Raw genomic sequence first — 27,226 nt, forward strand, 5'->3', positions numbered from 1 at the left:
GTTTTCATATTAGTTCAACTGGCGGTGAGACTGAACCCAGTATTGGTGCTGCATGCAACAGTGCTTAAAATGAATTACTCTTTGTTATTTCAAATGTAATCTTGTTGGATTTTAAATGCAGATATAACAAAGCCTTCAAGCAACTGATTGGGACGTTCTCGTAATGTCCCTGATTGAAGTTGCCGGCAGAGGTCGCTTTGATTGCCAGAAATTGCCTGCAGTTCCAGCCTGACACCCTCACCGGAGATAAGTAAAAATATTATAACTACAGGCGTACACACACTAGAGGTGTGAAAAGTATTTGTGTGGACAGATACCAGTTGCAAATTACTATACGACGTCGGGAGTACGAAGGACGTATGTGAGTTGGGGGAAGAACCTGATGTCGAACAGACTTACAAATACAATAATAATGTAGCCCTCTGGTTTAACCAATAGTCTTTCACTTGCCTTTAATCTTCAATTTTCGGTGGCGCGCGACTTGGAAAGTACTTGACTTTGGGTATGAAACTGAATATCCTGTACTTTCTTACTGAGGAAAAGAATGTATAACGTTGAACATAAATTTGTGAATATTGTGTAGTGGAAATAAATGCATCCCTCGGTGCGAGGCGGCGACTGTCTTTGGGTGGCTAATAAAAGCAGAACGTGCTGCGAGCGTTCAGTAGGTCAACCAGTCTCCGGAGAGAGGATGTCCACCTCACAGTTCATTTCAGACTGTTTTTTTTCCCTGCCTCCTTTAACTCAGAAATTATTCGGTAGAATATAATTCGGACAAAATTAGCTTTATCCTTCCAATGTAAAATAAGATCGATTTAAAACATCGACGTTACACTTTGAAAGCATTAAGTTCGATAGTAATTTATTAGAAAAAGAACAACTTTCCAGCTGAATATTGAATATATTCAGTGGTGTCAGATTTAATTGCTCATGGCACAACAACCACAGTTCGACGTTAACACTGACAATGTTACATAAAGACATGGCGTAAAGAGATATGGATCTTAAGAAAGTGCTAACGATATAATATTGCAAGCGTACAAACTAAACAGTTTTAAAAAGCAGATTCATTGAAACGATTTATGGCATTGTCATTCTGCTGTTCATTCTAATTGTGGAATGGCATTTATATTTAAGATTTAAAATATGAAGATTTCACACAAACTGATGGAGAGATGGAACTATTGAATGCTATTATCTGCCCATGGATAGGCGTACTGTGAGAGCTATTCGTGCTGCAATGGCAAGTCTCGGATTTCCAACAAGGGGGTGACGGTGCTGATTTTGCCAGTCTGGAGCGTCAGATGGCATATCTGAGCAGTTATTGTATGGTGTCTCCCATCTGTATGAGCTCCGTTGCTGTTTCTATTCTGGTGGCAGCAAAGAAAGGGAGAAAATAACTGGAGGACAGGGAAACAAGTTGCTGGAGTGATTAATCCAGCAGGAGAAACCGAGCAGGTTCGCGTCCAGTTACATCTCGGCACCGAGTAGCAGCGGCGGGAGCGAGAGAGGTTTTTTTCTTGTCTCTCTCGTTGTTGGCAGAAACCCAGCTCCATTTCAGCGCCGGCACCGAACAACAGAGCGAGACCGACTGGCTTGCAGAAACGAGATTATGATCCGGGTCTGTTCTTCATTTCGCCATCAGCAGATCCACCACCCCCTCCCCAACCCAGTCACCACCACAACCACCACCCCCACGAGTCGCGGCATCAGCAGAGCTGGGAAATCATTCCCCTAGTAAGCATCGCCAGCAGTTAGCATCAAAGATAAAGGAGGGGAGCCGCTGCCAGTCTTCTGACAAGTGAATTGTCGACAGGCGAAGCCCAACCGTGCACACGGGTTCCGGTAACACCAGAGCAGCCGCAACAGAAAGAGAGTTTGCACAAGCCCTCCCACCCCCACCTCCACCTCCGGACGGCCAGCCCTCCTCTTGCTCTTGTGGTTGCTTGGCACAGGACCAGGTACCCGGCTTTGGTGATGGTCAGGACGGGAGTGACGTGCAGTGGCCGGCGCTGAGGCCGGGTGGAGGGAGGGAGGTAGAGAGCGCGCGCCCGTCAGTCCGCCAGCCCAGGTGTTCACGAGCGTCACAATCAGGAGCGGGCCGGGCCGCGGGCGGGAAAGCTGCAGAGAGCCGGATCTCGCGCCCCTGTTGGACACCCTCCCCCCCACCCGTCCTCACTCTCACATCAGCACCAACCATGGGCTGCTGCAGCGGCAGGTGTACCCTCATCTTCATCTCCAGCCTGCAGCTAGTAAGTGCAAACGGAAACTTTCTTGTTTATGATATACTGTGTGTATGCTCGAAGGGGACTTTGTGCCTCTGTGCTCGAATGATGTTTATTTTTTTTCTCACTTAAGAATCTAACAACTGGACGAGTTGCATACGGGAAACTTTCACATCTTCGTCCAGTTTAATTGTTTGCGTGGATCACCAGCGAACTATTGTGAATATTTTGTTGATACATTTATTTGGCGTGTCTTAAACCCACGTGTTTAACGATTTTCACAGCTGTCTGCGATCGTGTTTACCTTCAAGATTTATAGATAAAGTTTACATTTGTTTAATAATTTAAATATCTGAAACGTGATTTCGTTCAAGATATGCAGCTTCAAGAGTACATGTTGAGGGCACATGACCGCTATTTTATCACACCCATGCATGTGCTTTTATCGATATAAATGTTCGGTCACTTTTAGGCAGTTGTCGAAGTGCTGAGTGGCAGTGCGGTCAGACTGTAGACTGGTGAACAGATTCATGTTGGAAGTCGCTATGACGGGTGTCTGTTTTCGAACGATTTATACGTTTATTAAGTCTTTATCCAGGCACAGCCGTATCTAGGCGATCAAGACGAACAGGAGTTTTCTTGTAAACATTCACGTCCACTGTGATTTTCCGCAGCTTTATTTACTGTCGACAGTGACAACAGAGTTGTATAGTTTTGTGGTCCGGTTCTGCACTGGGCAAGGTGTGGACTAGCAGACATGCTTTGTTACATTCCCAGTGGATAAAGTAATGGTGCCATGAATTGTGAATAGACTGCGTTTCTCTTTTTCCTTCAGTTGATACATTGTGCTATCTATTACCTTCCCAAATGTCAGATGTGCGTGAGACCAGAAAGTTTTAATAGTGCTTGAAATTCTTTGTTTATAAAGAAGGAAACAAGCATGCCTATCAATACCATCTGACAGAGCAGTTGCCAGGATGTAAATTCTTTGCCAATGGGACCTTAATTATTAAAAGAATTTAGGATCATACGTCGAAGTTGCAATCGATGTACATCCTCTATCTACGAAAACTACCAGCAGTACAGTTTTATTTTAAAATCAAATTTGTTCACTGGACTGAAGTTGTCGTTTAAGTGGGCCTTGTTTTCAATATGAAAGTTACTGAAATCGGCTTTTTTCCAGAATTGAAGCAAAAACTGTGATGAAATTCCACTGCGACTCGACGAGAGAGTCTGTGCGTATAATTGTCGAATCTTTAATGTGGTTATGCGAAGCCAGTTCCTATTCAAATTTATTGCGCGTAACATGTTGTAACTTTGCAACATTTCTTCAATGTTATTTCTTATTATGGATTGAGACAACAACTTATTACAGATATTTCCTTCGCAAGGTTTTAAGTATTAGATAAAACTTTGTAATGTTTTAGTAAAATGTTGTAAAATATTTATAGCATCAGGTTGAAACGAAGTTAGGACAAAATTAGTTTCATTTCTTAGCTTATTAATATTTATCAGTCGGACCATTTTATTCTGATTTCTGCTTTGCAAGTAGTCGCAGTGGCTGTTTCTATTATGACTCTATGTGCTATTAGAAATGGTAACAAATCTCAAATATTAGTTGGAGTAAGAATGCTGAAACTTTAACCCATGAGAAAGGTTTTGTAATTTCTGGTAAGCTTTCAGGGGAAAAAGACGTACCGTATGTCTAAAATGGCAAACAAGCTGTAGATTGATATGCAAAATTTGGGGTATTCCAAGACAATACTGTAGTTGATATCAGCAACAAATTCTCCATGTATCTCCAGTTTGTTGGCATTTTGGGTCTTTCACACATTGTGGATTTTGTTTCAACAAAAACACCACTTGTGTAGGATTATAAATGGGCTCTTAATAATATGATAACTTCTGAATAGAACATCTCTTCATGTTGAAATAATTTATCAATGATTTTAAATGGTTCTAGTTGCAAAGACCATATGCCTCATTGGCCAATGACTGTTATATGTAAGTATGATGCCGAAAAACCTAACAATGTAGGTGTACCTTTAATATATTGAAGTGGAGCATACAGCTTTTTGCAACTGCCAGGACAGAGAAAAGCCTGCAGTGGGGAGCTGGCTTGTATCTTAAGCAAATAGGAGCAATTAAAATGGGGACTGTTGGAATGGATACTGGTTATCATGGTCTCCTCAGCTGCCATTTAGATGGCTGAATGTGATCTTCACCAGAATAAATCTACAAAGTTGCTCATCTGTCAGATGCCCCATGAGCAATGATTCAGTCAGGAAAACTGAAACTTGTAGAAATCAGTAATATGTATTACGTACCGTGTATTTACTTCTGCAGATGATCATGTTAGCAAAGAATCCTTTTTGAATTCATTTAGGTAATGTGGGTTTCAGTGGCTTTGCTGGCATTTATTATCCATCACAAATTGCCCTTTATGGACTACCTTCTTGAACTTCCACATTCCATTTGGCATAGATACACAGCCACAGTACCATTAGAGTGGAGTTCCAGGATTTTAACCTAATGTTCATGTCTCATGCTATTCCTTCTTCATTAGTTTAATGCGTCTAGCTTGTCAGCCTCTTTTTTTTAATCTTCTTTTTTCTTTCCCTGTAAAAGGCTTTTAACAAGAATTTCAAGAATATTGCTGCATATTCAGGAATGGGCCTGGTCTGCAAGTAAATATACTCACACCCTGAAAAGGTGTAATCTAACATTTGTGGAGGATTAGCTGAACCTGTTAACATCTTCAACATGCCAGAATGAATTGATTTGAGATCAGCTTTTGCCAAATTGGATGAGGATCTGATAGTTGAAAAGGGATCTTCTGGTTTGTGCAAGCAGCATGAAGGTTGAGATTTGGTGTGATAATGAGCACTTTACAGCTCTCAATCTTTTCTAATAGTTTACGAAAATATTTTGGTTTGTACAGAAACCTGAACTTGAACCTCACCTCTTTATTTTGGAAACGAAGAAAACTCACTTTTAACTTTACAATATAGAAGAGCTTTGAAGGACAATTGTTCTAGTCCAAATATCATTGCCAGAAATTGGGGCAGTCTAAGTAAAATGTCTGTTCTTAGGCTGTCTGCAATATGAAAATTTAAAGCAGACTACAAAATATGACAAAGGACTAAATTCTTTGGCAAAGTGTCAGCAGGTTTCTTCCAGTGAGTCCTTATGTGTTTTGCTCCACTATCATTCCAAACTCACATCAATATCCACCTATACTGCCCCTGTGGCATCCTTTACATCTGATGCTAGTCCATTTATATCAATCACTGTACCTGAAAGAACTCACCACTGCTGCGATACCAGAATGGACCTGGTGCTAGAATCATCTCTAAAAGACTAATCTGTACCTAGATAGGTCAACACAGTGTGCACCTGGAGGAACACAGCAGGTCAGCATCAGAGGAGCAGGAAAGTTGATGTTTCGGGTTTACATCCTTCATCAGGACTGGGGAGGTGGGAGGGACCTTGGAAGTAAATAGAGGGAAGGGGTGGGGCTAGGGTAGGGTAGTTGAGATGGTGGTAGGTGGATGCAGGTAGAGGAGTAGTGGAGATTGGTCAGTGGGAAGGGAGGGGCCGATATGTTGGAAAGATGATGGACAGGTTGTGTCAGGTCAAGGAGACTGGGATGAGAGGGAAGGTTGGACATGTGATGTGGCCAGGGATGGGGAGATTTTGAAACTGGTGAATTCTGTTTTGAGGCCTTCGAGCTGTAAGCTCCTAAGGCAGAATATAAGGTGTTGTTGCTCCAGTTTGCATGTGATGTCATGATGACACTGGAGGGGGCCCCGGATGGACATGTCAAGAAGGGGATGGGAGGTAGAGTTAGAATGGTTGGCAACTGGAAGCTGTTGTTGATTATAGCATACAGAAGGAAGGTGCTCCGTGAATCAGTCACCGAGTCTGTGCTTGGTCTCACTGATGTAGAGAACACCACATCAGGTGCAAGGGATACAGTAGACCAGGTTGGAGGATGTACAGGTGAATCCCTCTCAGATTTGGAAAGATTGTTTGGGGTCTCGGACGGAAGTGAGAGGGGAGTGTAGGGGCAGGCGTAGCACTTCCTGCGCTTGCACAAAAGGTGCCGGGTGTGGTAGAGTTGTTTAGAAGTGTGAAGTGGACAAGGGAGTCACAGAGTGAGCATTCCCTACAAAAGGCAGATAGGGCTGGGGAGTGAAATATATCTTTGGTGTTTGAATGTGGTGGAGGATGATGTGCTGGATGCAGAGTTTGCTGGGATAGTATGTGAGGACCAGGGGGCCTCTGTCCTTATTTTAGTTGGGGGGAGGGGTTTGACGACAGAAGTCTGGAAAATGCAAGATGTGTGACTGAAGGCATAAGAATCAACAGAGGGGGGATGTTGCGGTTCTTCAAGTAGGAGGACACCTGAGATGTCTTGGAATGGAATGCTTCATTTTGGGAGCAGATGCGGTGGAGGGAGAAGAATTAGGAGCATGGGATCACGTTTTTGCAGGATGGTGGGTGAGAGGAGGTGTAGTCAAGTTAACTGTGGGAGTCAGTATGAAATAGATGTCAGTTTTGAGGCGGTCACCAGAGATGGAGACAGAGAGGTCCAGGAAGGGGAGGGAGGTATCAGAGATGGTCCAGGTGAATCTGAGGTTGGGGTGAAAGGTGTTAGTAAAGTTGAAGAACTGCTCAAGCTTCTCAAGGGAGCCCAAGGCAGTGCCAATACAGTTATCAATGTCATGGAGGAAGAGGTGAGGGATGGTGCCAGTGTACATGTAGAAGAGGGACTGTTCCACGTAGCCTATGAAGAGGGTGGCATAACTCAGACCCATACGGGTGCCCATAGCGTCCCCTCCTTTTCTGTAGGAAGTGGGATGAGTTATGGGAAATGTTGTTGAAGGTAAGGATAAGTTCTGTTAGGCAGATGAGGGTATCAGTGGAGGGGGACTGGTTGGGCCTGTGGGAGAGGAAGAAGCAGAGGGTTTTTAGGCCATCTGCATGGGGGATACAGCCGTGCAGGGATTGGATGGCCATGGTGAAGCTGAGGTGTTGGGAGCCGGGAATTGAAAGTCTTGGAGGAGATGGAGGGCATGGGTAGTGTCCCGAACATAGGTGGGGAGTTCTGGAAAAGGTGGAGGGGGGGGGGGGGGAAGTGGATTTGGGGTAAGCAGAAATGAGTTCAGTGGGGCAGGACCAGGCAGAGACAGTGGGTCAACAGGGGCTGTCAGGTTTGTGGATTTTGGGAAGGAGATAGAAATGAACATTATGGGGTTGGGGAACAATGAGGTTGGAGACTGTGAGTGGGAGGTCTCTCGATGTGATGAGGTTATTGATGGTCTGGGAGATGATGGTTTGGTGATCAGGGTGGGGACATAATCAAGGGCAAGGTAGTAGAGATGTCAGGGAGTTGACATAGAGGTCAGTATGCCACACCACCAGTGGGCCCTTCCCCCTTATGACTGGGTTTGATGGTAAGGTTGCGATTGGAGCAGAGTGAACAGAGGGCTGGGCGTTCTGTTGAAGAGAGTATTGAGTGAATGAGAGGGGTGGAGAGATTCAGGCAATTGATATTGTGTTGGCAGTTGGAGATAAAGAGGTTGAGGAAGGGAAGGAGGCTGTGGAGTGGTGTCCAGGAGGATGGGGTATGTTGGAAGTGGGAGAAGGTGACTGCAGAGGGTGGGTTAGACTCCCAGTCAAAGAAATAGGCACGGAGGCGGCGGAAAAGTGTTCAACACCCAAACGTGAATGGAATTAATTAATGTGAGGGTGCAGGGGAATGAAGACGAGCCCTTTGCTGAGGACTGACCGTTCATCCTTAGTGATGGGGAGATCTGGGGGGTGATGGTGAATACCTGGCATGACTTGGGGCTGGGGCTAGATGTAGAACTGGAGCTGGGAGTTGGGGTGGAGAGTGTCTCAGGAGTGAGTGTGTGTATGGGAACCGTCTCAGCAGTGTCATCCATTTCAAACTCACTGACTCCCATAGCTACCTTGATGACACCTCCTCTCACTCACTCTCCTGCAAGGATACAATCCCTTACTTCCAATTCCTCGGCCTCTGCCGTATCCGCTCCCAAGATGGAGTGTTCCGCTCCAAGACATCGCAGATATCCTCTTACTTCTCGAGGACTGCAACTTCCCCCCACAACCCCCCCACCCCCGTTGATTCATAACACCCTCAACTGCTTTTCTGCACTTTTTCCCTCCCCCCCACAATAAAAATAAGTACAGACACCCCCAGCCCTTACAAACCACCCTACCAAACTCTGCATCCCCTACCAAACTCTGCATCCAGCACATCATCCTCCACCCTTTCTGCTAGTTGCAATCCGACCCCCAACCACCAAAGATTTATTTCCCTCTCCACCCCTATCATATGGATTGCTCACTCCACAACTCCCTCGTCTGCTCCACTCTCCCGACCAACCCCACCAAACCTAGTACCTTTCCCTGCAATCACAGGAAGTGCTACACCTGCCCCTACACCTCCCCCCCCCCCCCCCACCACCTCTGTCCAAGGCCTCAGACAATCTTTCCAAATCCAACTGGGATTCACCTGTATGTCCTCCAACCTGGTCTACTGTATCTGTTGCTCCTGATGTGGTCTCCTCTACATAAGTGAGACCAAGTGCAGACCGAGTGACCGATTCACGAGCATCTGCGCTTTGTATGCTATAATCAATAATAGCTTTATGGTTGCTAACCATTTTAACTCCCACTCTCACTCCCTGGGTGATATGTCTATCCTGGACCTACTCCAGTGTCGCAACGACTCCGCACGGAAGCTGGAGGAACAACATTCCAGCTCAGGAGCTTATAGCCCCATGGCCTCAATGTAGAATTTGCCAGTTTCAATGTCTCCCCATCCCTGGCCTCATCCCATGTCCAACTCTTTCTCTTATCCCTGCCTCCTTGACCTGACACAACCCGTCCGTCGTCTTTCCAACTTACCTGTCCCACTCTTCCCACTGACCAATTTCCACTACCCCTTACCTGTAATCATTATCACCGTCCCAGCTACCTTCCCCCAGCCCCATCTCTTCCCTCTATTTATTGCTGAGCTTCCTTTCCTTCCCCCTGTGCTGATGGAGGGTATAAACCTGAAACATCAACTTTCTTGTTGCTCTGATGCTGCCTGACCTGCTGTGTTCCTCCAGCTCCACACTGTATTGACTGTGATTCCAGCACTGACAGCATTTTGCTGTCTCATGCACCTAGATATGCATTGTCAATCTGGAGTTTCTCTGCATGCTTCATGAACTCTGCCCTGGATGTGACAAATAAGGAAAAATCTGTGTTCAAGTTTGTGGTCAGGCACCTTGAAGTCATGTTTGACAGGTGATGCAGAGCCAGATGTACTCTTGCTCCCAGTACCAGGACAGGTCCTTGAAAGCCTGGTCAAAGGTTGCCACCTGGATCATTGCAGTCACAGCTGTCTGGAGGAATGATATGCTTGTTCAGAATCTTGGCCTAATGGTCTGAATTTAGTTGGAAAATGCAGCTGTTTGCTCCTGATGTCAAGAAAGGCCATGCTAGACTTTTCACATGATACTCCCAGATGTCTTACCATAGCTAGTGTCATTCAGGACCCTATTAAAATCTGCCTGAAGTGACTGAGACATCTAAAATTTTCAAACTATCATCCTTAATAACAATTAAAATTATGTGAATTTACTAATAGATTGCTTATCATCTGTAGAGAAATGTTTGCACTAGAGTAATACTTACCTACTCCTCCCCTCCACTAATTCAACCACACTGCACCTGTATTTGAAATTAAAACTTACACACATACAGGGACAGTAAAAGCTACCGCCGGCCTAAAACTTGGTTGCACTTTTTTCAGGATTTCAACAATACTGACCAATGGACTGAAACTGAAAACTCTCTTTTAGGATCTCACACAGCAGCACATGACTGTGGTAGCAAAAAGACAACCAAGCATGAGACGTCCCTGCCACTTGTCTGCAGATTCATGCCTGCATCATTGCCCCTTATCCTAGGCTGCCACTTCCTATTTGCATTTCTCATGAGCTTAAGTAAAGGTTACTGATGGATTGAGATGGTTTTTCATGCTCTGCAGAAGCTTTTCTAAACTTCTGTTCTTTTCTTTCCAACAATTCTTTTAATTCATTAATATTTAAAATTAATTTGTTTACACATTTCTTCTTTACATGAGCTATCATTCCTACATCCAGTGAAATTGCATTAGAATGTAAACACTTACACAAAGAAAGTCACGTGAAACAACCAGTATTAAGGTTCAGGCCGATTTTCAAGAAATACCATCTAAATCAGAGCTGTTCTGTACGGATGACAAAAATCACCTCCACAGTTTGTTTTTTCTATTTCCAACATGATATATCTAATGGACTAAGGCACAAAACCACAATGCGGGCATTTCACTTCTAATAACATATCACTTACAGACAAAAAAAAATACTATTTAAATGGAGAAGATTGAAATGGTGGATCGCACAAGATTTTGGGGAGTCTGGTTAGGATGGATATCAAGAGGCTATTTCCTCTTGTGGAGACTAAAACTAGTGGATATAGATTAAAAATGAGGGGTCATTGTTAAAATAAAAAATTGGTAAATTCTTTCCCCTCTCAGATGGCTATTAGAATGTGGCTTTCCAGAAGGCGATAAAGGCTGGTTCTTTAAATGTGAATGAGTCAAGTTTTATGGGAGATAAATTAGAATAAGGAGATGAGACCACAACCAGATCAGCCATGATTTTTGAGCAGGTTTGAAGGTCCAAATGGCATACTCCTGCTCCAATGTCCAATATTCATTTTTTTTCCAATCTTAGTGCCATAGAGATATTTGGGTGTGTGTGAATCACAAATAATTAATGTAGTTTTACATTAATTGCAAATAGTTTGCATGCAGGATCAGTAATTGTTTTGAAAGGCAAATGGAATTTTGAGGTTTACTGCAAGGTAAATCAAATTTTAAAAATGCTTAAGCTTTGGTGACACATAGCTGGAGCACTGGCTACAAAATGGGCCTTCTTATTTGTAAAAAGCATAACATTTATCCCTGTAGAACGGATTTTTTAAAAAAAAAACATTTCTCTTTGTGTTAGGATGATAACGGGGGCTGTAACCTGATGACCAAACCGACCATAGCAACCATAGTACAGAAAGATATTCAAATGGGAGATCAACAAAGAATGCAGTGGTAGCATTGGTCAGTATAGTAAGGGGATTTGAAAATGTCCTCTGCAGCAAAGAAAGACCAGGTGGCTGTGTGCCTTGCTTGGTGCCAGGGTTTGGGACTTGTGCTCGGACCTGAAGAGGAACTTGTTTGGGAGAGGGAGGATCTAGTTGTTGTCATCCATGTAGATTTCAATAATATAAGCATAACTAGGAAATAGATTTTGCATAGACAGTATGAGGTGCCAAAGACTAAATTAGAAAGCAGAAACCCAAAGGTACAATTTCTAGTTTATTGGTTACAATCTCTAGTTTATTGCTAATGCCTACAATATGGCATACATATTGTAAAAAAAACCATGAAGTTAGAGAAATTAATACGTGTATTAAAGATTTGCTTCAGAGCAAAGCGGCACCAGCATTGCAACTGGGGAAAGTGTGGGCTGGATCATTGCGATCATCTACATCTGAAGGATGTTAGGACTAATGTTCTTATGAACTGCATAATGAAGGCAGTAGAGAGAATTTTAAACTTAAGTAGTATAATAAGTGATCAAATGTGGAAAAATGGAATATAAGAGACAAGGAAGACGGAAAAGTAGAGGAAAGTAGTAATACAGGAAATGAGGGTCAGAGAAAGAGTAGAATCATACAGCACCTTAGAGGTCCTTTGGCCCATTGAGTCTGCACTGATCTAGCTATATGAATCTCACTTTCCACCGTTTTGCCCATAACCTCGAATGTTATGACATTTGAAATTGTCACCCACGTACATTTTAAAGGTTGTGAGAGTTCCCATTTTTACTGCCCTCTCAGACAATCTATTCCAGATTCCTACCACACTCTGTGTGTAAAATCTTCTCCAATTCCCTCTAAAACTCCTGTCCTTATCTTACAACTATGCCTCTCATTATTGACCCTCAATAAAGGGGAACAGCTTTCTAACCACCCTCTTCATGCCCCTCATAATCTCATACACATCAATTAGGTTCCCCCTTCAGCCTTCTCTTCTCAAAAGAAAACAACCTGAGCTTATTCAACCTCACTTTATAGTTAAACTGCTCCAATCCAGGCAACATCCTGGTGAATCCCTTCTACACTCCCTTCAGTGAATTCAGATCTTTCCACTAGTGCAATGACATGAACTGAACACAGTACTCCAGATGTGGCCTAACCAAAGTTTTGCACAGCTCCATTGTAACCGCCCTCTGTTCCTTGAGCTTCCTAGTGTTCTACTGTTCATTGAGTACTCACTTGTCTTGTTACTTCTTCCAAGTTCACATTTTTCACGATTAAATTCTACCTGCCACTGATCTGCCCAACTGATTAACCTATCTATGTCTTCCTGTAACCAAAGACCTTGTCCTTACTATTAGCCATCAATCTTGTGCCATCCACAAACAGTCATTCAGGTGGATGATAAGTATATGTTCTCATCTATATCATTTATAGTTGTCATAAATAAGAAAGGGACCCAGCACTGATCTCTGTGGTATACCACTGGAAACTGCTCTCCATTCAGACAAACAGACTTCTACCTACAACCTTCTATCTTCAGCCACTCAATGAAAGGACAGATATACCCTGAAAATGCCCAACAATTAGACCATAAATATTGAAGCAGAACTAGGCCCCTTGATCACAGTTGATATATTTCTCAACCCCATTCTCCTGCCTTCTTCCTTAACCATTGATGCTCTGACTAATCATGAACTTATCTATCTCTGTCTTAAATACATTCAATGACATAGCCTCCATAGCTTTCTGCAACAATGAGTTTCACAGTTTCACCACTATGTGGCTGAAGAATCTCCACCTAACCTCAATTCTCAAGGGTTGTTCCTTCACTGTGAGGCTGTGTCCTTGCGTCCTTGTCTCTTCTACAAGTCAAGACATCTTTTCCATGTCCACTATGTCCAGCCTTTTCTGTCAGTATTCTGTAAGCTTCAATGAGATCCATTGATACAGATCCAGAATCCTTAACCACCGCTCATATGACAAGCTTTTCGATCCCAAGATCATTCTTGTGAAGCTCTTCTGGACCTCTGAAAGGACAGCATATCCTTCCTTTAAAATGGGGCCCAAGACTTCTCATAATTTTCCAAATGCATTCTGACCAGAGCCATTTACAGCCCCATCAATACATTCCGGCTTGTGTATGCTAGACATCTCAAAATAAATGCAGACATTGCATTTGCAAACTGAAACTGCCTGGTAATCTTAAGAGAATCCTGAACAAGAATTCCAAAGTTCCTTTGTGTTTCAGATTCATGAGGCTTTACCCCATTAGAAAATTGTTTGCACCTCTATTTGTCCTGCCAACGTGCATGATCTCACTTTCCCACATTTATTCCATCTGCCACTTCTTTTCTCACTCTCCTAGCATGTCCAAATCCTTCTGCAGCCTGTTATGTTAGCTGTTTTCTTGTCCTCAGGGATCTTCCCTGACTGTAGTGATTCCTGAAAAATCACCACTTATGCCTCCACAATCTCCTCAGCCATCTCCTTCAAATCCCTGCAGTGTAGTCATTCTGATCCGGGTGATTTACCCACCTTCAGACTTTTCAGCTTCCCCACCACCTTCTCTTTAGTGGTGGCCATTCCACTCGTTTCTGTACCGTGACCGTTCTGAAGTTCTGGTCTGCTACTGGAGTCTTCTACTGTGAAGATTGGTGCAAAGTACCTATTCACTTCCTCTACCATTTCTTTGTTCCTCATTACAACTTCTCCAGCATCATTTTCAAGCCAAGTCTTGTCTCTCAACTTTTATATATCTCTTACTTTCTTCTTTTATATTATTATAATGCTTACCTTCATATTTCACCTTCTTCCCCCATTGCTTTTTCAGTTGTCCTCTGTCATTTTTTAAAAGGCTTTTCAATTCTCTGGCTTTCTAGTAGTCTTCACCACACTGCTTTCTTTTTTGCTTTAATACTGTTCCTGATTTCCTTTGTCAGCCATAGTTGCTTCATCCACAGATCTGCCACAAGTTGCTCCAAAAAAACCTGAGACATTCCACAAATTCCTTTTCTTGAATCCACTATAAACTTGATTTCACCAGTCCACCTGCATATTGAAATCCCCCACGATTGTTGTAGTAGTGACTTTCTAACGTGCCTTTTCTATCTCTCAAGACCAGATGTTAAAGAAGATATGATCTGAATGTGTGCAACATTAGTAAAGTGAATGAATAGATATGAATAAATAAATAGATATGATCTGACAGCCATTGTGGACATGTGGCTGCAGGGTTTTAAGGTTTGGGTTCTGAAAATTGAGGGAAATATATCATTGAAGAAGACTAGAAGGCTAAACTGAAAAGGTTAACACTGATAATCAATGATGATGTTGGTACAATAGTTGCAACTCACCAATGGTCAGGTGATCAGGATGTAGGATTGGTTTGAATGGAGATGAGAAATAGAAGGGGAAAGAAGTTACTCTTGGGAGCCATTTACTGGCCCCTAAACACAAACTTTTGTTTTTAATTCGCTAAATATCTATGTCACTGGCTAGGTCAATATTTATTGGCCATCCCTAATTACCCAGAGGACAATTAAGAGTCAATCAGATTGGTGTGGTCTGGAGTCACAAGTGAGCCAGACCAGATAAGAACCAATAGTTCCCTTCCCTAAAAGACGTTAATGGATCAGATGGTGTCATGGTCATCATTACACCTTTAATTACAGATTTTCATTGAATTCAAATGCCACCATCTGTGAAGGCAGGAATTGACATCTGGATTAATAGCATCACGGTACTACCAGCATGTTACCACCTCCCCGATATAGGACAAAGTAAAAAAGAAGAAATATTGGGTAGTTGAGTAAAGGAATAGTAATATTCATGGGTGAATTTACATATAAAATTAAAAAATTAGATTGCCATTTTTAGCCTGGATAAGGTGTTCATAGAACACTCTCAGCAAATTCTGGAACCAAGCAGAGCAAGTTGTATTTAGTTTATTGTGTATGTGGCAGGATTAATGAATGACCTCAAAATAAATGTTCCCATGGGTAGCAGCAGCTACATATGATTGAATTGTACATCCAGTTTGAAAGAGGGAAGGTCTTGTCTAAAACTAGCATTTTAAACTTCAATAAGTGTGACTATGTAGGCATGAAAGCTGAGCTAGCTAAATTGAACTGCCATACAAAGCTAGGGGATATATCAGTAGAGACACGGTGACAGATATTTAAGGGAATAATTCAGAATCTTTAAACTATATTCAGATTTTAGTGAAAAGCATCGAAAGGTAAAATCTACATTTCTGGTTAATGAGAGAAGTTAAGGACAAGAACAAACTTGAGGAAAAATTATAATCATCAGCTTAGATGATTGGTCAGAATATAAAGAAATTCAAACTGAATGACGTGGTTGTTTGGCTCGCCAAGTGGGTTCATTGTTCCGCAGACTCCCATATACACTCCATTGCAAAGAAAAACCGGAAGTAAGGTAACCCAGCTCAACAGACACGTGAGTTTAAAAAACAGGTCGGAAAACACAACAGTGCTTCAACAGAATGTGCTCTGATGATGTTACCCAGCACGGTAATGAAACATGTGTGGAACAATGAACCAGCTCGGCGAGCCAACCAACCACCACATCCACAACCCGAGCTGCAAAACTACTCTTAAAAAAACAAAATGAATGAAAGATTAATCAGGAGAAATAATTGAGAGTATGAGAGGAAGCAAGCTAAAAATGTAAGAACAGATTACAAGAGTTTCTGCAAGTATTTAATAAACACATCAGTTCTGAATGTGAGTTTGCTCGCTGGAAGGTTAGTATTCAGACATTTCGTCACCATTCTAGGTAACATCATCAGTGAGCCCCCGATGAAGCGCTGGTGTTATGTCCCACTTTCTATTTATCTGTTTAGGTTTCCTTGGGTTGGTGATGTCATTTCCTGCATTGGTGATGTCATTTCCTGCTCTTTTTCTCAGAGGATGGTAGACTGGCTCCAAATCAATGTGTTTGTTGATGGAGTTCCGGTTGGAATGCCATGCTTCTAGGAATGCATCTAGAAACACATCAGTGTTTTATCCTGTAGCAATTGAGAATATGTAGTTAATAAGGAAATGGTGGATGAAATGAACAAAACATTTTGTTACTGTCTTAATTATAGGAGATTAACAAAGCATTCCAGTCATAGCTGTAAATCAGGAAGTGGAAGAAAGAGAGGAACTAGGTGAAACTACAGTCACTTAGGGAGCAGTATGGAGCAAACTGGTGGTGCTGCAGGCTGACAAGTTTCCATGCTCAGATGAACTTCTTCATGAGGTCTTAAAGGAGGTGGTTAATGAGGTGGTGTATTCCATCATATGAGAAATTAACAAATATGCATGCTGTGCTCAAGAAGAGAGAGAAGCAAAAACCAAAAACTTCAAGACCACTTAGCTTAACCATTGTTGTGGGGAAGGTTTTATTATTAATCATAAAAGTGGATATGGCTGGGTACTTAGAAAAACCTGAAGTAACATTTAGAGACTACTTCCCTCAATCTGGACGTGGTTCATTTTCTTTTCTGTAGCGTCCTCTGAAATATTTACATTCTGTCTTCTGGCCTTGATCTTTGTGTTGCCACTATTTTTACATATCTTCCAATTTTTGAATCTATTTTCATTTGGTCTTTAATGTCTCTCATCATGCTGCAGAATCTCATCTGTTTCTTCTGTTGATATGCTCCACCTGTTGATTGACTATCTCAGAGCTTCTTAATATGTTAGCTGTTTGACAGTAATTTTTACTTCTCTCAGTAAATGTACTCTCAAAGTAGAATCTCTGATGCCTAAGGTGATCCAACTCTGATGAGGTCATTTATCAGTGGTCCAATCTCATGGAATTCAGCTTGATATTTCAGTGTGGTGACCACTGTGACCAGTGGAGGAAAGATGTGAATGCATTGAAGAGAGTACAGAAGCAATTTACAAGAATGGTTCTAGGAATGAGGAACTTCAGTTCTGGAGTGAAGAAGGCTGAGATGAGGCTTGATTGAGGTCTTCAAAATCATGTGTCCCAAACAAGGTAGTTGGCTAGGAGCTTTCTCCATCCCTATAAGAAAAAAAGAAGGAAAGGTCATTTATTTAAAGCGATTTGCAAACAAGTTAAGGGTAACATGACAAAATCGTTTTCACACAGCAAGTATTGAGGGAATGGAATGCACTACCTGGAGATATGGTGGGGGCAGGTTCAACTGAGACATTTAGTAAGATGTTGGATGATCATTTGGATAGAGATGGCATGCAAGGGTGTGGGGGAAAGGGTAGGGTTTGGCTTTAGGTAATAGAACTAGTGTCGGCATGATCGGCCAAATGGCCTCCTCTGTCAGAACAATTTTCTGAATGGTCTTCATCCATTCCTTGGCCTCTGATGTTGAACACAAAACAATTAGTAGTCATGTTAAGTTCAAAGATGTCTTAAAAACCTTCAAAATTTCTATATTCTGGCTTTATTGCTCCTCACTGAGACATAGACTGCAGTACAGCTTACAGCACTCTAACCTGCATTAGTTGCAGAACTCCTACTTCTACTTGCTCAGGTTTATTATTTTGTAGCTCTTTCATTGTTTTGCTACTGAGCAAATTTGAATTATTTCCAATCACAAATCAAATTTCGTTTCCAGAGCTGGAGAATCTGAGAAAACAAGGTGCAGAGCTGGATGAACACAGCAGGCCAAGCAGCATCAGAAATGAAGGATTTCTGAAGAAGGGTCTAGGCTCGAAATGTCAGCCTTCCTGCTTCTCTGATGCTGCTTGGCCTGCTGCATTTGTCTAGCTCTGCACCTTGTTGTCTCTCTTCATTTCCAGAGCAGCAGGGAGGAAAAAAATAGCTATTTTTACTTGCCCCGTCATTTAACATCTTAAAATGTTTGTTTTTCCATGCTATTTCTTTTAGTAATTAACTCTTACAGCTATGTAAGTGCACACATTTTCAGTGGATGTTCACTGCTGTCTTTCTTCACAGTAGTTTTCTCTCTTACAGCTCTTAATATCCCACAGTCTCAACTGCACCATTGCTAATACAATGTTACAAGTAATAAAAAAAGTAAAGGTCACGTGACTATAGCCAGGTAATGAGGCAGTGAGTACAATTGCATTTCGCCAAACAGATCCCAAATTCAAATTAAAAATGATGGTGATTTCAGCATATGCACTCTACTTGGTACTAAGTTTTGAGTGCCCAGCTCATTGAAGTCACTCCTGCTCCTTCAGCAAACCTGTACAAATACCACAAACGTAACCTGTCAAAAAGTGAAACCCGAAACATGCAAGTACTGAATGCTTCCTCAGAGCTATTAGATCAAACTGTGTTATTTTTGGTTGTTGTGAGTAAAAGAAGACAGGCAAATTATTACACACACAGGTCAAATTATTAGTTAGATGCATAACTGGATTGGTTACATCCACCCAAGACACCCCTCTGCCCAACCTTATTTGCAGGCATCCTAGCACATATCAGATAATGACTCTGGGAAACTGTCTTCACAATGTCTGACAGTGGCGAACAAATACAGAGCTTTGCCATCTGCTGCAAGGACACCTGCAGCTCTCCAAACATGTAGGATTGGCACAGCTAGTGATAATACTGATCAGCTGTGATCTCTATCACTTTGCTTATATGCATGCATGAATATAAAACCAGATATATGCATGCACTCAACAAGCTATGTGTAATAATCTGTTCCTTTGAGCCAGCTTGCCAGCTGGGGAGAGTGAGAAGTTAGCTGATGGCTATGTGCAACTGACTGACTTCAGAGCTTTGGGAGAAATGATCCTGAGGAGGCACAAGGCCAGACAAGTTTTAGGCAAAAGTGAATCAAGGTTAAAAGCCCTTATTGTGCTTTCTCTGTAATAGCTGCATTCAAACATTTGATGATTAGCTGACACACAGATGGTGCAGCAAATATTGAACATGCATTTTTTTTTCAACATTTGCACCTTGAAATTGTAATTTGGATTTTACTTATGCTTAGGATCCCAAGTTCTACGTTTGTTTGAAATCAGCAGCTGCTGTAGTCTCTGTTCTCCTGTTTTTCTAATTCTGTTCAGAGACGTTATGACACACGTCTGGGGTAAGTGGGATTTGACCCCAGGCATCTTGCTCAAAGGCAGGGACACTACACTGTGCCATGAGAACCCTCTAGGACTGTTTTATTTTTCTAATCTACCTGTTCAGAGATGTTATTATACACCTCTAGAGCAGGTGGGACTTGAGCCCGAGCCTCCGGGTTCATGTTTAGGGACACCACCACTGCGCTAAAAGAGAGTCTTAGTCACCATTCTTAAGAAACTACTCAAATTGGCAACTGCTGATAATAGAGTATAAAAGGAGTAGTACATGAACCAACACCATGTTTAGGATGCTACTGTTTCATTGGCAGTTAAAATTTAGGTTCAGGAAATCAAAAGCTGTACTGGTTAAAGTATCTCGGCAACGTGTAGTCTTCACAATGTAAAAACAACTTGATTCTGTTACTTTAATGAATCTGACAATCTCATGGATTTGAGAAAAAAATTACTTAATTATGTTTACAAAATCAAGCTGACCGTAAGTATTAGTTAAGCATATCTTGCTTGAAAGGAAGAAGCTCTGACAGTTGATTTTCATATTTATAGACATATCAGGTTAGATTTTTTTTGTTAATTCACACTATATGAGGAATGCTAGCCAGTATGGTCTGCATTTCCTGCCCATACCTAATTCTTCTTCCAAAGGTGGCAGTGAGTGGCTTAGAATCATAGAACCATACAGCACAGAAAACGACCTTCAGCCTGTCGTGTCAGCACCAACAAGAACTACGAAATCTATATTAGTCCCACTTTCCAGTACTTGTCCCAAAGCATTGAATGTTATAACATTTGAAGTGCTCATCCATTTGAAGTTTGAGAGGTTTCCAGCCTCAACTAAACCCAACCCCACTTATAAACTCCATGTAGTGCACTCCAGGTTCCCATCACCATGAAGGATGGAGCTAACAACAAATGAAGGGATGGCAGTATATTGCCGAGTTAGGATGCAGTATGCATCTATGAGGGCGGTGTTTTTACTCCTATGTTCTTACTCCTTTCACATTTTATATGGAAGAGATGAGGGATTTGTAAACAGCCGTCAAAGAAACCGTGGAAAAAAGCTGTAGTGCATTTTTTTAGCCGATAAACACTACCCACAGGTGTATTGGTGGTGACAAGTGTTTAAATATAATAATGGGGTGTCAATCATGTGGATTGCTTTGTGATGGTCGGTTTTGAGCTTTTAGACTGTTGTCGACTTGAATGTTATATTCCTTTCATATGCCTTGTTGATGTTGGAAAAACTTTAGCGGATCGAGATTCCCTTACTCACCGTTCCTTTGACCTGTTCTGTAGTTAATATTTGTGTGACTGATCAAGTTAAATTTCCAGTCATTTGGGAGTTTAAAGAAGTGGATTGTCAGTAGTAATGCTGTTGAGTCAAATGGAGATAGTTAACAACTTTTTGTGAAAAATTAGACTGTGCAAGTACAGCAAATGATTAGGAAGACAAGTGGATTGTTGGCATTCATTACAAAGCGATCATAATATGCAATTGGGAAATTTTACTGCAGCTGTACATGGTGTTAGTGAAAGCACAGCTAGAGTATTGTGTGGAGTTTTGATCTCTTTATTTGAGAAATAATATCATTATAGCATTGGAATAGTTCACTGAAGATTCGGTCAATTTAATCCAGGACTGAAAGTATTACCTGATGAAATGTTGAACAAGGTGGCCTGTATTCGTGATAATGGGAACTGCAGATGCTGGAGAATCCAAGATAATAAAGTGTGAAGCTGGATGAACACAGCAGGCCAAGCAGCATCTCAGGAGCACAAAAGTTGACATTTCGGGCCTAGACCCTTCATCAGAGAGGGGGATGGGGTGCGGGTTCTGGAATAAATAGGGAGAGAGGGGGAGGTGGACCGAAGGTGGAGCATCTAAAGAATGGGAGGGGGAGTTGAAATGGTTCGCGACTGGGAGGTGCAGTTGTTTATTGCGAACCGAGCGGAGGTGTTCTGCAAAGCGGTCTCCAAGCCTCCGCTTGGTTTCCCCAATGTAGAGGAAGCCACACCGGGTACAATGCATACAGTATACCACATTGGCAGATGTGCAGGTGAAACTCTGCTTAATATGGAAAGTCATCTTGGGGCCTGGGATAGGGGTGAGGGAGGAGGTGTGGGGGCAAGTGTAGCACTTCCTGCAGTTGCAGGGGAAGGTGCCGGGTGTGGTGGGGTTGGAGGGCAGTGTGGAGCGAACAAGGGAGTCACGGAGAGAGTGGTCTCTCCGGAAAGCAGACAAGGATGGGGATGGAAAAATGTCTTGGGTGGTGGGGTCGGATTGTAGATGGCGGAAGTGTCAGAGGATGGTGCGTCCTGTCCCGCAGGCCCAACCAGTCCCCCTCCACCGACACCCTCATCCGCCTAGCCAAACTCGTCCTCACCCTCAACAACTTCTCTTTTGATTCCTCCTACTTCCTACAGACAAAGGGGGTGGCCATGGGCACCCGCATGGGCCCCAGCTATGCCTGCCTCTTTGTAGGTTATGTGGAACAGTCCCTCTTCCGCACCTACACAAGGCCCAAACCTCACCTCTTCCTCCGTTACATTGATGACAGTATCGGCGCCGCCTCTTGCTCCCCAGAGGAGCTCGAACAGTTCATCCACTTCACCAACACCTTCCACCCCAACCTCAAGTTCACCTGGGCCATCTCCAATACATCCCTCACCTTCCTGGACCTCTCAGTCTCCACCTCAGACAACCAGCGTGTAACTGATGTCCATTTCAAGCCCACCGACTCCCACAGCTACCTAGAATACACCTCCTCCCACCCACCCTCCTGCAAAAATTCCATCCCCTAATCCCAATTCCTCCGCCTCCGCCGAATCTGCTCCCGCAATGAGGCATTTCACTCCCGCACATCCCAGATGTCCAAGTTCTTGAAGGACCGCAACTTTCCCCCCACAGTGGTCGCGAACACACTTTTTTTTAGTGTATTTCTACAGTTAATAGTTATGGAATTGGAGAGATGCTATTGAGGAAGTTCGGAATTTGGAATCCTTTACTGAAAGGCAAAACATTTCAAGTAAATTGGGTTTTTTTTTCATTTTCAGTCAGTTGTTATGGAGAAATCTTGAAAATTCTACACTTAAATGAAATAGCCTGAATGTACACTGTACATATTCTTCCCAGTTAAGCACATAATAAGGTGCTGTGAGATCCTGTTCACATCATAGAATCTAGAGTTAAATAATACAATCAATGGTGTACACTCTCCATCAAGTAATCATTCAGGCCACCCATTTAGAAGATTCCAGCTAAATGGGATCAACCACTGTTTATTCATTCTTCTTCCCACAGGTTAGTTGCTTGAAAATTCAGCAAACTGTATCCACAAATTTGCAGTCTGACTTGTCATAAGCAAGAGATTGCATATGAAAATGATTCTGGAACAGTGAACATGAGAAGGTGTGTAAAGACTAAACCTTAACAACCAAAGGCTGCTCGATATGGATGGTCTGATCATATTAAGTAACAAGCTCAACCTGGCATAGGAAGTTAAAATTCTCCTATTATGTTAAGCAATTGAAATTCATGACCAAATCAACTGACCTGACCTGGGCAACTGTATTCCGTGAAACTGCTGCTAATTCACCAACCATCTTGAGCATTAATAATACCTGATGATGTAGATCTGTCATTGGACCTAATGATTCTTAATATTTAACTTTAGATATCTTCACAGTAGTGCAGTTGTATATATCCCAGGAAGAAATTCTGCATGCACCATCATGGACGAATCGAGACTCTTGTGTTGATTTCTCAGCTTGTACTGGACTCTGAAAATTGAGGATGGAATTATGCACTTACTACAAAAAATAAATACATAATTGAAAGCTTTGTTGAGAGGCTTCACAAGGTAACACTTTTTTTTAGTGTATTTCTACAGTTAATAGTTATGGAATTGGAGAGATGCTATTGAGGAAGTTCGGAATTTGGAATCCTTTACTGAAAGGCAAAACATTTCAAGTAAATTGGGTTTTTTTTTCATTTTCAGTCAGTTGTTATGGAGAAATCTTGAAAATTCTACACTTAAATGAACAAAATATTTAACGTTTACACCAGTTGCCTCAGCTGGCTGAGAAATGTGAGTAGTTTTAACAGAGGTACAATGTTTTCTGGAGATCAATTGCTGTTTGTGGATTTATGCTGCAGTGATAATTTGATAGGGAAACACATGCCTGCCAGGTTTTAATTTGAGTTATTATTTTCAACAATATTCAGTCAATTATCTTGTTTCTGAGGGGAAAAGGGAAGAGACCCTTTAGCTGTTTGAAAATTGTAAATAAGAATTTGTTTCCATCATTTCACCCTTTAATTGAGCTAGTTTGTTCTTACTCATTCTGGCAATAGTTATTACAGTCAGTCATTGTATTGAATTGGTAACCTGAACTGGCAGTAAATGCTCTGTATAAAATCTTCCTGTATAAAAGTGTAGATTATTAATGGCATTCAATTTAGTCAGCCAAGAAAAGCATCAATAAAATTGAGATACATAAAACAAATCTTAAAGTCATTCAATAGCATGTCACATTGCACAATTTTTTAAAACTCTATGACATCCTTTCTTATTGAATCTTTGCAGCATTGGGTAATAGAATGATACGATGCAAAAGCAGGGTTTTAAACTAGTTGATCCTTAGAACTATCGAGGTTGCCCCACCTCCATGACGGACTTTCCCATTGGTTTTTCATGTATTTGTAAAATTTCCTTTTAAAAGTCTCTGCCCTTTAAATCATCTGCCATTTGAGACAGCTATTTACTCTATCAAAACTGCTTGTGACTTTTCAAACCTCAATCAACTTGTCCTTTGCTACACTGAGATCATTGCAAAATTCTCTAGGTTTTTTCCACAGACTTGCTCTTCTTTACCTTGACACCACTCTAGTAAACCTCATCTGCACCCAAGCTGAGATTTTGAAATCCTCTCCTGATCCTTCCACAGATTGTTTTTAGCACTGTTGATGCGATTACAAAAAAAATTAACGCTATATTTATGAGTTTCACAAATTATTAATCACAGAAAGTGCGGTTTGTTAAGGGGTCTAATTATGAACTGTGTAAATGGGCTTGGGAGCACCGATTCTTTGGGTACCTATTTGGGCTCCAAAGTGGAGTCCTTAATATTTATGACACATGGTACATCAGATGCCATAATAATAATAGAGATATTCTGTGCATCAGCTAAAATCAACAGATGTCGACAGAACATGATGTCATTTAGCAAGCCAATGTTGTCCATTTGAAGCTCCACTCTCTCGCCTGTACCTTTTCTTAACCTTACACAGGTGAATACCTGTTCATCAACCTTTAGGACCCTCTATGATTGTTGTATTTTTCTGTAAATTGACTGCAAATCTGCTGTTCAAACATCTACAGTTTAATAGTCTATGATATGTACCCAGTAGTATAACAGCAACCTTATCAATCCAGAATCTTAAACAGTTTGATTCTGACTTTGAAAATTGAATGCACAGTCCTCTATGATACGATAATAGTTTAAATAGCAACACTGCCTCCTACTAGCTCCTTTCCGTTCCTGAATATCTTGTTGTCACAAACGCCATTCCCATATGAATTGGTTTCATAGCATAACTGGAGTCAATTCCATGGAAGCTAGAAGTACTCAAAATGGCAAGTGTAGGACTTTCAGCCATTTCTGGTCGAACTTAAATGGCATCCCATGTAGGGAGGGGAACTAAAGTTACTATCCCATGTATGTTCCAGGAGCTTTCCAAATTGGAACATCATGATTGATGCATGTTCTGCAAACTTAGTGAATATTCTATTCTGATCACACAGTTGGTCATGTGTTCAGCTATAACAGAAATCTCGCTCTCACAATCTAAAAGTACAGCTAACTGACTTCTACGTGATACGCTTTTGACTTATTGTTACTCTGCAAAGATTGTGGAAGCACTGCTGTGTATTGTAGAGGGGTTTTGATGACTGACTGGTTTTGGAAGTATATTGCATTCTAAAGGAAACCATCCACAGGCTGCTGATGTAAGCTGCTAACCATAGATTTAGTCTTTTTCAAATCTAGAAAATGACAGGGAATTGGAACTGCGGTTTCAGAGAGAAAGGAAGAACACTTGCCCACCAAAGGTCTTCAAGGAATACTCCTTTGACTTCAACCTGAAGTAAGACCAATGCCTGAGCTCCTCATAATTCACTGGAGTTATTTAGAAAACTCTGATATCTCCTCCAAAATCTTCAGCATCACATGAAGGTGATGATGATACTCCCAGTTGCTATCAATGTCATTCAGTTTATGTGACATGATCCTTGGAGGCAAGAACAAGCAATGTTGCTGATATTTCCCAGTTCTCCTTCTGCCATTGTTCCCTAACTACAGCTCCTTTTTCATCCCCACCCATCCCCGATTGCCTCTTCTCTGTCTCCCACGAGACAGACACTGATTACGGGGAGGTGGTCACCTCGTACATTCAGTCAGGTAGATGGGTGACTGCCAGGAGAGGCAGGAAGGTAGTGCAGGAGTCTCCTGTGGCTATACTTGTCTTTAAAAGGTATACTATTTTGGATACATTTAGGAGGAAAATAGAATAGGTGGAGGAGTTGCATTTTCAGTCTGGGAGAATGTCACATCTGCACTCAGTGAGGACATGCTGGAGGACTCATCCACTGAGTCAATATGTATAAAGCTCAAAAATAAGATGAATACAACCACTCTGACAAGATTATACTATAGGCCGCCCAACAGCTGCTGAAACATATGGGAACAAATAAGTAGACAGATTATGGAAAAATGCGGAAAAATGTTTGTCATAGTGGGTGACTTTAACTTCTCCAATATTGACTGAGACTTCCTTCGAGCAAAAGAATTAGATAGGGCAGAATTTGTTAAGTGTATCCAAGAGGGTTTCATGAAATAGTATGTAGATAGTCCAACGAGAGGAAGGGCCATACCGGCCCTTGCTATTGGCTCATGAGTCTGACCAGGTGACTGACCTTTCGGTGGGAGAGCATTTTGGAAACAGTGATCACAACTTCTTAAGTTTTAAGATAAATGTGAATAAGGATACATCAGAACCTTGTGGAATTGTACTAAATTGGGAGAGGGCAAATTATGTCAGTATTAGGCAGGAGATAGGGTGTGTTATTTGGGAAAAGCTGTTATTGGACAAGTCCACATTTGATGCGTGGGAGTTCTTTAAAGACCTGCTGATCAGAGTTCAGGACTAGCATATTCCAATAAGGAAGAAGGGCATGAATGGCTAAGTAACCTTTGGATAATGAAGGAGGTTGTGGATTTCATCAAAAGAAGAAAAATGCAAACGTAAGGTTTAGGAAGCTAAAATCGGACAGCACCCATGAGGAATATAAAGAAAGCAGGGAATTAGAGTGAGAAGGGGCCATGAAATGACGTAGAAAGTAGAGCTAAAAGAGAACCCCAAGGCATTCTATATATACTTTAAAACCAAGAGGATAACTAGGGAGAAGGTAGGACCACTTAAAGATAAAGGAAGGAATTTGTGGTTGCAGGCAGAAGATGTGTGCAAGATCCTGAATGAGTACTTTGCATCGGTATTCACCAAGGAGAAGGACGTGGAGGATAATGAGATTTGTGCAGAGCATTCTAATACATTAGGGAATTTTGAGATCAAGAAAGAAATTGTGTTGGGTCTCTTGAAGAGCATCAAGGCGGGTAAGTCCCCAGGCCCTGCTGATAGCGACCCTAGGGTATGGAGAGATGCAAGAGAAGAGATTGTTGAGACCTTGACCAAGATTTTTATAGCAGCGTTGCTACTGAAGAGGC

General features: G+C 41.9%; 1 protein-coding gene across 6 annotated transcripts in view; it reads left to right on the plus strand.

Moving 5' to 3' along the window:
- Positions 1 to 27,226, plus strand: part of nkain2 (sodium/potassium transporting ATPase interacting 2) — a 519,086-nt gene that overhangs the window by 50 nt on the left and 491,810 nt on the right. For all 6 annotated transcript variants that reach the window (XR_007247637.2, XR_009445687.1, XR_007247638.2 and 3 more), the window contains exon 2: positions 122 to 2,252. Coding sequence is in view for 2 of the 6 variants with exons in the window: in XM_048531959.2 (XP_048387916.1) it covers positions 2,199 to 2,252 (54 nt within the window). In the remaining 4 variants the exon portion in view is untranslated. The remainder of the gene's footprint in view (positions 1 to 121; positions 2,253 to 27,226) is intronic.

Source organism: Stegostoma tigrinum, chromosome 4, assembly GCF_030684315.1.
Source record: "Stegostoma tigrinum isolate sSteTig4 chromosome 4, sSteTig4.hap1, whole genome shotgun sequence".
In the NCBI taxonomy this organism is placed as follows: Eukaryota; Metazoa; Chordata; class Chondrichthyes; order Orectolobiformes; family Stegostomatidae; genus Stegostoma; species Stegostoma tigrinum.